At 43.1% G+C, this 13692-nt stretch overlaps 1 protein-coding gene across 2 annotated transcripts in view; it reads right to left on the bottom strand.

Moving 5' to 3' along the window:
- The window catches only part of si:ch211-266k8.4 (carabin), a 57041-nt gene extending 43349 nt beyond the window's left edge, over positions 1 to 13692 (bottom strand). The window contains exons 1-9 of one of the 2 annotated variants that reach the window (XM_035789895.2): positions 13324 to 13692; positions 6738 to 6843; positions 6372 to 6479; positions 6008 to 6200; positions 5771 to 5896; positions 5197 to 5320; positions 5016 to 5085; positions 4024 to 4138; positions 1768 to 1885 (exon numbers count right to left, since the gene is read on the bottom strand). In XM_035789895.2, coding sequence (XP_035645788.1) covers positions 1768 to 1885; positions 4024 to 4138; positions 5016 to 5085; positions 5197 to 5320; positions 5771 to 5896; positions 6008 to 6200; positions 6372 to 6479; positions 6738 to 6843; positions 13324 to 13454 — 1091 coding nt within the window. In that variant the 5' untranslated portion in view covers positions 13455 to 13692. The remainder of the gene's footprint in view (positions 1 to 1767; positions 1886 to 4023; positions 4139 to 5015; positions 5086 to 5196; positions 5321 to 5770; positions 5897 to 6007; positions 6201 to 6371; positions 6480 to 6737; positions 6844 to 13323) is intronic. The other variant, XM_035789896.2, reaches the window with a different exon arrangement.

Genomic DNA, 13692 nt, shown 5'->3' with positions numbered 1-13692 from the left:
GTTTCTGTACAGCACTTTGAGATATCAGCTGATGTACGAAGGGCTATATAAATAAATTTGATTTGATTTGATTTGTCCGGTGAACCTTCACCCCAGTCTGAGGTCTTGAGTGCTCTGGAGCAGGTTTTCATCAAGGATCTCTCTGTACATCTTTCCCTTGAACCTGACTAGTGTCCCATTCCTTTCCACTGAAAAACATCCCCACAGCATGATGCTGCCACCACCATGCTCCACAGTAGTGATGGTGCCAGGTCTGAATACTTTCCGAATGCAATGTATATCATGGTTACAAAAGCATTCAGTTAAAAAGCCCTTTGAGCTGAGACACAGCTTGTCCCTATGTTTCACATCACGCTGGCTCTTACATAAAGCACCGTGAAAAAGTGGCTGCATTGATGTGGGCTTGTCAGTGGAACAAACAAATGAGCTGTCAACTCCTCAGGCAGAGGGACGTGTCAATAGGCCTGAATGGAGATAAGGGGGGAAGGGGTGGGCAGTGATGGACAGAAACCAATAGATTAAATGGATGAAAGAAAGTCCTTCGTTAATCAGAAAATTGTCTATTGGCATTTCACTTGTCCACCTTCTCCACTCTGTATTAAAGCAGATAGGAGAGCCTGACCACGGCCAAGGATTTTGAGTTAAAGCCAGGGTTAAATCAGGTCTCCTGAAAATATTATATTCTCAATGGGGTGAGAGAGGTTTTTATGGGGTGAGAGATGTTTTTATGCTGTAATCTAACCAGCTGACTGCTCATAGCCTAATCCCTCTGTATAGATGACTCTCTGACCGTATACTTTTCTGCTTCCCCTCCCCCCACTCTCACTGGACACAACAGGCTATGGTTTCAGGTAGCTTGTTTCTTCCTTTCGTAAGAGGATCCTGGTCTGAGACAGAGAAACCACTTAGCCATGACCTCACTGGGCTGGCACACAGATGCCAAGCTAGAAACAAGAGCCCTTCAATGTGGCATGTGGCTCGGTGCCTGCTGACGACTGTCACAAAGGCAAAATATTCAAATGTGAACAACACAAATTAATGACTTGTTTTGCAGGAAACATCCTCAAATAATATCTAAATTGTATATTGCTTTGTAAAGTAATGCTTCTAATAGAAAGGCAAGTTATATATACTAGTCGAGACCTACAACGATCCAAAGTTGGGCAAAATCAATAAACATCCTATAGGTCCCTAATATGCCATCTAAATCCTACAAGGACACCAACAAAACATTAGCAAGGCACCGTTGCTATAACGACTTCCCAACCCAATAAAACAAAGCCTGGAAATCAAAGAGCTCTTAAACTCCATTGATTAACATGCTCATGGGACTCAATGCTGTTCCTCCCACAGTAACAAGAGGCTAATCCACAGTTCTTTGGCCAAAGTAAACATTGTAGAGAGAAATATTTCTTCAAAAGAGAGGCAGGCAAGAAAATGATTAAAAGGATTTGGTTAAGATATTAAAACAAATATGATAACTGCTTCACATCATGAACTGGCCAGCCACTGTTATATACACAAACCCAGTGCCCTTGCCATGTTTCAATAGGGACCGCTAGACGTCAACAAAATATGTTTAACTACTGACACTATATTGACTGATCTGCACGAGACAAGTCTATTTAAGAGATGCTTGTATTGAAAACCAGAACTAAAATGGCTGTCCACTAAAAGCAAATGTTTATAATGTTGCCTATGATGATTTAAAACTACTCTGTGGGCCCAAGTCTCTGTGTTTTTGAATAAGGGTCACGTAACACTCACACATCCACAGGTACCCTTAGCAGCAGGGGTAGCACGGCAGCCTCGTCAGTCAGGTTCATTAGCCGAGACTCCAGCAGCTGAATGATGGTGAGACCAGTACGGAACACAGCAGAGAGGCCTGGACACAAAGTAACTAGAAATACAGCTGGCAAAACAGCAAACAGATCTGGGACCATTTAGTCAATGACCGTCAGTATAGTAAAAACTCTAGACAGTGAGATAAGCAGGGACCTTTAGGACCTGTCAGCATGTTTAGAAAGCAAACAAATCAAACTTATTGACAAGATTAGCAAAAAACAAACATTGAGCCTTCATATTAATGTATAACAGACAAAATAATGAAAGAGTCGCTGTAGTTTTGAGTTCTGCAAAGGGAATGTGGAAGAGTTGAAAACATTTTTGGACAAGCCACCTCTTGTACCGACAACCTGGATGGTAAATTGCTGAAGACGGTAGTGGAATACATTGCGAATCTGGTTTGCCACATCTTCAATTTAAGCCTAGAAGACGGTGTGTGCCCTCAGGCCTGGAGCAAGGCAAAGGTAATTCTGCTGCCCAAGAATAGCAGAGAACCCTTTAAAAAAGGTTCAGCCTCCCAGGTTGTGCAGTGGTCTAGGGCACTGCATCGCAGCGCTAGGTTGTGTTTCGGAGGACACATGACTTTCGACCTTTGTCTCTCCCGAGCCCGTACGGGAGTTGTAGCGATGAGACAAGATAGCGACTACTAATAATTGGTACTACGAAATTGGGGCGAAAAAGGGGGTAAAATAAATTTTAAAACATTTAAAAAAGAAGGTTCAAACAGCCTGTTACCAGTGCTCAGCAAACTTGACCAAATAAAAGTTATTTTACAGAAAACAAATTCACAGACCTTCAGCATGCTTATAGGGAAGGGGACTGAACATGCTTGGCACTGATGACTGATGATTTGCTGAAAGAAATTGATAGTAAGAAAATTGTGGGAGCTGTTTTGTTCGACTTCAGTGCAGCTTTTGATGTCATTGATCATAACATGTTGCTGAAAAATTAGGCGTTATGGATTTACATCCTCTGCTTTCAGGATTGAGAGTTACCAATCTAATAGAAAACCCTCTGTGTTCTTTAATGGATGCCTCAAATGCAAATTCGGTTGAGTGTGGTGTGCCGCAGGCCAGCCGGCTTGGGCCATTGTTGTTCCGTTTTTACAAATGACCTTCCATTGATCTTGACTAAAGCCTGTGTGTCTATGTATGCTGACGACTCAACAGTACACACGTCGGCAACGAATGTCAAATAATTGACACTAACAGAGCTCCAATCAGTTTTAGAATGGTAACAAGCAATAGGCTGGTGCTAAATAATCAAAAACAAATAGCATCGTTATCGGGACAAATCATGCCCTCAACACTAAAGTTGCATTTAAATGTATTATTGAATAATGTGGCAATTGAGCAAGTTGAGGAGACTAAACTGCTGGGTGTAACCCTAGATAGCAAGCTGTCATGGACAAAACATATCCACTTAATGGTTGATCAAATGGAAAAGGTCTGTTCATGATAAGGCGTCGCTCTGCTTTCTTGACAGCTCAGTCGACCAGACAGCTCCTAGTTTTGTCACACCTGGACTATAGCCCAGGTGTGTAGGTCATGTGCGATAAAGGGGGACATGGACCAACTGCAATTGACCTAGAATAGAGCAGCACTTCGATGTACATGGAGGGCAAATGTCAGTAACATTCATATCAATCTCTCCTGGCTCAAAGTTGACGAAAGATTGATTGCTGTTGGTCTTTGTGCGAGGTGTTGATGGTACCGAACGGTCTGTTCAAGCAGTGTGCATGCAGTTCAGATACTCATCGGTACAACACAGGACATGCAAACAGAGGTCTGTTCACAGTCCCCAGGTCCAGACCAGAAACTGGGAAACGCACAGTATTAAATAGAGCCACGACTACATAGTACTCTGCCTGGGGAGGCAGAGTTCCAACTCAAGCTAGTAATAAAACCAGATAAAAAGAACACCTTACAGCACAACAGGGACTGTGAAGAGACACATCCATTTAAAAAAAAATATATGTTGTATTGCAATTTGCACTGTATAAGATATTATATTATGTAGGTGGGTGGCCTTGCTCTAAGCTTGTGCGAGCCAGAACAGCTCATAGGGCAGGAGCCATCTCCTGATTCTGAAGTGTGAGGCAGAGGCGAAAAGGTAGGGTGAAAAATGATTACAATAATGTACAGAATCCCAAAGTCTGTACCTCCCTGTTAGTATTACCATGCAACATGATGAGGTCCCATATGGCCAGCACAGAGTCCCAGCAGGGCAGGGAGGTGAACAGGGTTAGGAACCAAGGCATAACAAAATGGATGGACGAAACCCTTACATCCTCCTTAAAGAAAAGAAAGAAGAGAATTTAGGAACAGAAAGTTGCATGTTGAAAACTGACTGAGTTCCATAATAAAATAAACTTTTAAGCAGAGCTCTATCAAGAGTCAGTGGTAAAATGCTGGTCTTGGTACTTCAAATAAGGCATTAGAAAACATTCACTTGAGTGCATTTAAGCCGCTGTGGTGTGCAGGCCGCCGGCACTGAATGGGCAGCTTTTCTCTGAGACGTGCTGAGTCAACACCGAGAAATAGAAAATCTCTCAAAAGAGAGTCAAGCAGCAGAGAGGTTTAGTCTCTCATTTAAAGGGGCCTAAGGCTGCAGGTAAAGAGATGGTGGTGGGACTCAAGAGAGCAATGGGATTGTCCGAGCTGGTGAAGGAACTTCCATATTTCACTCACAGACCAGGATTTCATTACTTAGCTAAAACTGTGCTGAGAGGTAGCTGCTTTCAGAGACATCATAGACACACAGCTTCCCCCTTCTGACATAAAGCAGGAGACATCTGTAAGCAAAGAGCTTTTACTGCTGTCATTTCCAGGATAAAGCTGTGTGACACCAACATGGCCAACCCTCTTTCCGTACATGAGCTCAGACTGTTACTGGGAAGCAGCTGTGAATCTAGTAGTAAAACCCAGTCCCTGAGGACAATGTGCTGCAGTGATGATGGTGGTCTCTGTAGGAAAGCCATGGGATTTGAGAGAGGAATGCACAGTGGAAGAGTGATGAGAAGAGCCCTACATTTGAGGCATGTTCAGTCACCAAGCAGATTCCCCTCCAGATATCCCTGGATAACAGTTTTTTTAAAGTCCTCTCAATATGAGATTTGTGCCTAAGAGCTACTACAAGTTGTACGCAGAGACCTGGGTCCTCACACTTACTATGTGCTTGGAGAGCTGAGGTTTCCTGTGCTTGAAGAACTGGTGAAACACCATCGCTTGATGCTGGATCCTAACATTAGCAAGCAAAGACCAGTTAAATACAGTACTTCAGCAAGTATGCTGCTTCATGTCATTAATAAAGATATTCATAATGTGATACGCATTGAAAGGACATTCTCACTTCTCCCCGGAGAGGTCAAACAGCTCTGACAGATATTTAGGCTTCTCTAGAAGAACTCCCAAGGCCCAGAAGGCCTCCTCTTCACTTAGGTGCATAAGAAGCACTGCAGCGATGTATGACATTCCTGATAAAGATATGAACAGTCAATAATAAGGCACTACTAATATGGATAAAATAAGGGAACACACACACACACACACACAAATGTCAACCATGCAGGTAATTTTTAAACACATGATGTATTATTGGAAATGTTTGTGTGATTAGCTTGGCAGCATGGTGCCAGCTCAATGTCTACTTAGACTCTTCTGCCCCCAGGTGGCTGAAGTATGGAACTTAAAATGTTACTACCAACTGCATGGTAGGTGAATTGTTTTTGGATGTCATGAAAGTACATTAACAAGGAATATTGTAATTCAAAAGGATTTGTTTAATGACAAAACTACAGTTATTGCATACATGCATCTGTGCCTCCGTCAAACAGCCCCAGCATTATTTAAACAGTATCGTTCCAAATTGGTGCTTGCGTGCATACCGCTACATGATTGCAAACAGTCAGCTCCCCTTACTGTACCTTGGCTATACCCAATCTTAGGGTTGTACTTTGCGTAGGCGATGAGGACTCGGAAGAGCTTGGCTTGGCCTTCTATTGCCTCAGGACTCTCGCCCATCAGGGTGCGATGGGTTGGGAAGGATCTTTCTGTACAAAGATAAGAGTCAAATGCAATCAGCAATTCATATCCCAGATGTGCAGAGAAAACGTACTGTCAGTACAGAGAAAAGGGGGTCTACAGAATATCCCATAACTCACGCAGATCCAGAGCGATCTGACGAAAGATGGTGACATCTGCACTGGAGTAGGCCAAGTCCGGGGGACAGCGGGAGGGAAGTTGGTTGGACCCCAGGTCATTCTCTGTGTCATTCAAAGTAGCTATGGCTGAGATGATGCCGTATTCACTAACTCCCAGGTCAACCAGGGGCCCTCGGATCTCATCCAAACATTTCTGACATTGAGTGAATACACAACTAAATAAAACAAATGGCCTATGTCTCTTAAATGTGTCACTATAGAAGTAGGCTATGGAGGAGGAAAATTGTTTTGCTTTTCAATAATGCAAGTGCCAGTCTAGAGTGTACTTTTGAAAATGATATGTACAGTGGTTATGGGACTGCACCTGATAGTTAAAAGCACTGGATTCTCTTAGTTTGTCGATGTTGAGAAGGCACTTCCACACTCGACCTCTTAATGCTGGAGGGATTCCCATTCTCATAAACCGTTCGATCTGAAAAGGGAAAGAATGTGGCCAATGTCCTACAAAATACATTTCAAAATAGTGTGATAACTGAAATGTTCCAGATCTGTTGTAAGATAAATGTTCACTGTGTCATGTGACCACTTGAAGGTGCACCATTTAAAACAAGTCAATAATGCATAGGCTGTTTGGCAAACAACTGCCTAAGGAAGGTCTAATGTAAACATAGCCTGTTAATTTAATATGTTGCAAATGGTGTTCTATAATACATTCAGTAGGACAACATACCTGGCTTTTGCAGATAAAACTGGATCCATTCCAGTAACTAAGAAGCTCACACAATTCCTTCACCCTACGGGCGTTGAGTTGGGGGTAACTGGGGGAGAAACAGTCACTTCAAAGAAACAATTATTCTCTTTTTTGAATGTGCATGTCCAATCCAGTCTAGCTATTGAATATTCTAGGCGGAGTCTGCCTTCTCCCTACAGTTCTCAGCCATTAACTTTGACCACAAACTACAATCCAGATGCTGTGTTTTAACTTTTAGAAACGTCAATAAAAAGAGACAAAAATGCATCTTTCTAAGCATAAATTAAAATACACCTAAAGGCTTTAGATAGTCATTCTGACGTGACCTCTGTAGAAGTCAGGGATTTATACTTCTTGTGCCAGCAGCGCAGAGCTGTTGTGAAGGAAGTTGTCAAGGAAGTGAGTTTGTTGATACAGGACCTCTCAATCTCACTGGAATAAAGACCTCCATTCCTGTCATTGCTGAAAGAGATTGTGATAGCTCATCTCAAAATAGGGCTACTTAATGTTAGATCCCTCACTTCCAAGGCAGTTATAGTCAATGAACTAATCACAAATTTGATGTGATATCCCACAAAGGCGGAGGAGTTGCTAACATTTACGATAGCAAATTTCAATTTACAAAAAAATAAAATGACTGTTTTCGTATTTTGAGCTTCTAGTCACGAAATCTATGCTGCCTACTCAATCACTTTTTAAAGCTACTGCTTACAGGCCTCTTGGGCCATATACAGCATTCCTCACCGAGTTCCTTGAAGTCCTATCGGACCTTGTAGTCATGGAAGATAATATTCACATTTTTGGTAACTTTAATATTCACATGGAAAAGTCCACAGACCCACTCCAAAAGTCATAGACTCTGGGTTTTGTCCAACATGTCTCCAGACCTACCTCACTGCCACAGTCATACTCTGGACCTAGTTTTGTCCAGAGGAATAAACATTGTGGATCTTAATGTTTTTCCTCATAATCCTGGACTATTGGACCACCATTTTATGACGTTTGCAATCGCAACAAATAATCTGTTTAGACACGAACCAAGGATCATCAAAAGCTGTGCTATAAATTCTCAGACAACCCAAAGATTCCTAGATGCCCTTCCAGACTCCCTCCACCTACCCAAGGACATCAGAGTACAAAAAACGTTTAACCAACTAACTAAGGAACTAAATTGAACCTTGCGTAATACCCTAGATCAGTGGTTCCCAAACTCATACTCCCGTACCCCTTCAAAACATTTAACCTCCAGCAGCATACTCACTCTAGCAACAGGGTCAGCGCACTCTCAAATGTTTTTTGCCATCATTGCCTGCCACACACACACACACACTACAATTGTTAGAGACCAGGGCACAAATAATAATCAATTTAGCTCTTTATTTAACCATCTTACATCAGTTAGGACATCTACTTTGTGCATGACACAAGTAATTTTTCCAACAATTGTTCACTGACAGAGTATTTCACTGTATCACAATTCCAGTGGGTCAGAAGTTTACATACACTAAGTTATGTCATGGCTTTAGAAGCTTCTGATAGGCTAATTGACATAATTTGAGTCAATTGTCGGTGAACCTGTGGATGTATTTCAAGGCCTACCTTCAAACTCCGTGCCTCTTTGCTTGACACCATGGGAAAATCAAAAGAAATCAGCCAAGACCTCAGAAAAAAATTGTAGACCTCCACAAGTCTGGTTCATCCTTGGGAACAATTTCCAAATGCCTGAAGGTACAGCGTTCATCTCTACAAACAATAGTACGCAAGTATAAACACCATGGGACCACGCAGCCGTCATACCGCTCAGGAATAACCTGAAAGGCAGCTCAGCAAGGAAGAAGCCTCTGCTTCAAAACCGGCATAAAAAAAGCCAGACTACGATTTGCAACTGCACATGGAGACAAAGATCGTACATTTTGGAGAAATGTCCTCTGGCCTGATGAAACAAATATAGAACCGTTTGGCCATAATGACCATTGTTATGTTTGGAGGGAAAAGGGGGAGGCCATCCCAACCGTGAAGCACTGGGGTGGTAGCATCATGTTATGGGGTGCTTTGCTGCAGGAGGGACTGGTGCACTTCACAAAATAGATAGCATCATGAGGATGAAAATTATGTGGATATTTTGAAGCCTGTCTGTCAACGATTCTTAGACACCATAATCATTCCTATCCTTAAGCAAGACATCAGTTAAAGCTTGGTTGCAAATGAGTCTTCCAAATGGACAATGACCCCAAGCATACTTCCAATGTTGTGGCAAAATGGCTTAAGGACACCAATGTCAAGGTATTGGAGTGGCCATCACAAAGCCCTGACCTCAAATCCATGGAAAATTTGGGGCAGAACTGAAAAAGTGTGTGCGAGCAAGGAGGCCTACAAACCTGACTCAGTTACACCAGCTCTGTCAGGAGGAATGAGCCAAAATTCACACAACTTATTGTAATATAATTCTCTAATATTATTCTGACGTTTCACATTCTTATAATGAAGTGGTGATCTTACCTGACCTAAGACAGGGAATATTTTACTAGGATTAAATGTCAGGAATTGTGAATAACTGAGTTTAAATGTATTTGGCTAAGGTGTATGTAAACTTCCAACTTCGACTGTACGTGGTTGCAAAGGGCATCAGTGTCTTAAAGGGCTGACAACTTCCGGTGAAATTGGAGGGCCCGCGCAATTATGGACATACCTGACAGCTTGAAAGACGTTTTGGTCACTACAGTGAAAATTGTTAACTTTGTTAAAGCAAGGCCCCTGAACTCGTGTATTTTCTGCACTATGCAATGACATGGGCAGCGACCATGTAACGATTTTACAACATACAGAAGTTAAAGCGGCAAAGTAAATACAAGTTTTTTAAATTGAGAGACTAGCTTAAAGTTTTCTTTACTGACCATAATTTTCACTTGTCTGACCACTTGCATGATGACGGGTTTCTCACACGACTGGCCTTGGCCTATCTGTGTGATGGTTTTTCCTGGCCTGAATCTAGGATTACAGGGACACTCCACAGCTATATTCAATGTGCGGGACAACATTGAGGCTATAATTAAGCTCTTCCCTGAGCTCATCTGTCTGCATTAACAAGGACAACACACAAGTCTTTCCATCATTGTATGACTTTGTGTGTGCAAATGAACTCAAGCTTACGGACAATGGCAAATGTGATATAGCGAAGCACATGAGTGAGTTGGGTGTGCAATTACGCAGGTACTTTCGACACAGATGACACAAACAACTGGATTCGTTATCCCCTTCATGCCCTGCCTCATTGAAACTGCAACAAGTGGTTCTGTGAAAATTTAATTTAAATCAGAAGCTACTGACAGATTTCTGGATTGGGCTGCGCTCAGAGTGTCCTGCCTTGGCAAATCACGCTGTTAAGACGCTGATGCCCTTTGCACCACTTACCTATGTGACAGTGGATTCTCGGCCCTCACTAGCATGAAAACTAAATACAGGCACAGACTATGTCTGGGAAATGACTTAAGACTGAAACTCTCTCCAATACAACCCAACATTGCAGAGTTATGTGCATCCTTTCAAGCACACCCTTCTCATTAACCTGTGGTGAGTTATTTGTTAATTGAAAATTGTGAATAAGGTTTTATATGTATGGTTAAATAAAGAGCAAAATGATTGATCATTATTATTTGTGACCTGGTCCTATAAGAGCTCTTTGTCACTTCCCACGAGTTGGGTTGTGACAAAAACTCACACTCATTCTTATGTTTAATAAATGTATTGTATAGTGTGTGTTGCAGGCTTACAATGATGGAAACAAAACAAATGAGAGTGCGCTGACCCTGGTGCTAGAGGGGGTACGCAGCTGGAGGTTGAATGTTTAAAGGGGTACAAGACTATAAAAAGTTTGTGAACCACTGTTCTGTTGGATCTGACAATTAATCTTGATGGTTGTACAGTCGTCTCAAATAAAACTGAAGGACCTTGGCGTTACTCTGGACCATGATCTCTCTTTTAGTTAACATATCAAGACTATTTCAAGGACAGCTTTTTTCCCCATCTACGTAATATTGCAAAAATCTGAATATTTCTGTCCAAAAATGATGCAGAAAAATTAATCCATGCTTTTGTCACATCTAGATTATTAAGACTACTGCAATGCTCTACTTTCTGGCTACCCAGAACGCCGCAGCCCATCTGGTGTTCAACCTTCCCAAGTTCTCTCACGTCACCCCGCTCCTCCGCTCTCTCCACTGGCTTCCAGTTGAAGCTCGCATCCGCTACAAGACCATGGTGCTTGCCTACGGAGCTGTGAGGGGAACGGCACCTCAGTACCTCCAGGCTCTGATCAGGCCCTACACCCAAACAAGGGCACTGCGTTCATCCACCTCTGGCCTGCTCGCCTCCCTACCACTGAGGAAGTACAGTTCCCGCTCAGCCCAGTCAAAACTGTTCGCTGCTCTGGCCCCCAATGGTGGAACAAACTCCCTCACGACGCCAGGACAGCGGAGTCAATCACCACCTTCCGGAGACACCTGAAACCCCACCTCTTTAAGGAATACCTAGGATAGGATAAGTAATCCTTCTCCCCCCCCCCCCTAAAAGATTTAGATGCACTATTGTAAAGTGGCTGTTCCACTGGATGTCATAAGGTGAATGCACCAATTTGTAAGTCGCTCTGGATAAGAGCGTCTGCTAAATGACTTAAATGTAAATGTAAATGTAATAAAGCACTAAATAAACTTCAGTTAGTGCTAAACATGGCTGTTAAAATCTTGACCAGAACCTTGATCAAAATTTTATTACATTACTCCAGTGCTAGCGTCTACACTGGCTTCCTGTTAAGGCTAGGGCTGATTTCAAGGTTTTACTGTTTACCTACAAAGCATTACATGGGCTTGCTCCTACCGATCTCTCTGATTTGGTCCTGTCGTACATACCTACACGTACCGCTACAGTCACAAGATGCAGGCCTCCTAATTGTCCCTAGAATTTCTAAGCAAACAGCTGGGGGCAGGGCTTTCTCCTATAGAGCTACATTTTTATGGAATGGTCTGGCTATCCATGTGAGAGACGCAGACTCGGTCTTGACCTTTAAGTCTTTGTTGAAGACTCATCTCTTCAGTAGGTCCTATGATTGAGTGTAGTCTGGCCCAGGGGCGTGAGGGTGAACGGGAAGGCACCGGAGCGACAAACCATCCTTGCTGTCTCTGCCTGGCTGGTTCCCCTCTCTCCATCGGGATTCTCTGCCTCTAACCCTATTGCGGGGGCTGAGTCACTGGCGCTCTTCCATGCCGTCCCTAGGAGGGGTGCATCACTTGAGTGGGTTGAGTCACTGACGTGATTTTCCTGTCTGGGTTAGCGACCCCCTTGGGTTCGTACCGTGGGGGAGATATTTGTTGGCTATACTCAGCCTTGTAGGGTAGTAAGTTGCTGATCTATTGATATCCCACTAGTGGTGTGGAGGCTGTGCTTTGACAAAGTAGGTGGGGTTATATACTGCCTGGTTGGCCCTGTCCAGGGTTATAGTCAGACGAGGCCAGTGTCTCCAGACCCCTCCTGTCTCAGCCTCCAGTATTTATGCTGCAATAGTTTGGGTTGGGGGGCTAGGGTCAGTCTGTTATATCTGGAGTATTTATCCTGTCTTATCCGGGGTCCTGTGTGCATTTAAGTATGCTCCCTCTAATGCGCTGTATCTCTCTCTCCCTCCTCCCCTCTCGGAGAAACCTGAGCCCTGGGACCTTGCCTCAGGACTACCTGGCCTGACGACTCCTTCCCAGTCCACCTGGCCGTGCTGCTGCTCCAGTTTCAACTGTTTTGCCTGCGGCTAGGGAACCCTGACCTGTTCACTGGCCATTCTACCTTGTCCCGGAACTACTGTTTTCGACTCTCTCGCACCTGCTGTCTCGAACTCTGAATGCGGCTATGAAATGCAAACTGACATTTACTCCTGAGGTGCTGACCTGTTGCACCCTCTACAACCACTGTGATCATTATGATGATGATTATTATTAGACCCTGCTGGTCTTCTATGAACATCTTGGCCATGTACTGTTATAATCTCAACCCGGCACAACCAAAAGAGGACTGGCCACCCCTCAGAGCCTGGTTCATCTCAAGGTTTCTTCCTAGGTTCCTGCCTTTCAAGAGAGTTTTTCCCAAGCCAACATGCTCCTGCATTGGTTGCTGTTTGTGGTTTTAGGCTGGGTTCTGTATAGGACTTTGTGACATTGGCTGATGTGAAAAGGGCTTCATAAATAAATGTGATTTGATTTACCCTATCAAGGTTTGTATCAATATAAACTTTTTTTAAATGATTTCTAGCTGATTTGAAAAATAAGGTTCTTATATTTCCTAAACCGTACTGCAAGGGATGCATGTCAATGTTCAGAACGAGCATCAGGGATCTGAAAACTCTCCCTACAGAACACACCTTTGAACAATGACTATGTGTAATGGAACGGAGGGTCGTGATCAAGAGCCACATCCAGTCTAGTCCTGTCCAACAAAAACAGGCTAAAAAACATTGTTGATAAACCTGCATCCAATCTTAAACCTTGATTGTCATTAATGAAATGCAATTGAATGTAAATAAGCCTACCTGTAATCGTGACATCGGTGTTGAAGTTTTTGTTCCTTTCTTTTAGTCTGGGCAAACCCGAATTCGTCAAACACCAAACCCTCCGCAGCGCGTCTTTTAATTGAGAAAGTGCTGCTTCTTCTTCTACCCATTCTAAGTTTGTTACTTTGTAACTGTTTCAAGGACTGTGCATGAAATGTTATGCGGTTCGCTACTTTGTTTCTCTGGAACACTGTCAACTTTCAAACACCGCGCCCGTTATTTCGGTTTACGTCATTCACAACTGACAAATGAAAGTGGGGTGTATTCAAGATCCACAACTACTGAGCAATGTTTTCTCCGAATTAGGCCAATATCTCATGAATTTAGATGATTTGTTAGAATTAAAAC

Source organism: Oncorhynchus keta, chromosome 17 (genome assembly GCF_023373465.1).
Source record: "Oncorhynchus keta strain PuntledgeMale-10-30-2019 chromosome 17, Oket_V2, whole genome shotgun sequence".
Taxonomy (NCBI): domain Eukaryota; kingdom Metazoa; phylum Chordata; class Actinopteri; order Salmoniformes; family Salmonidae; genus Oncorhynchus; species Oncorhynchus keta.
The sequence above is the reverse complement of the archived record's forward strand: the minus strand, read 5'-3'. Positions and strand labels throughout refer to the sequence as shown.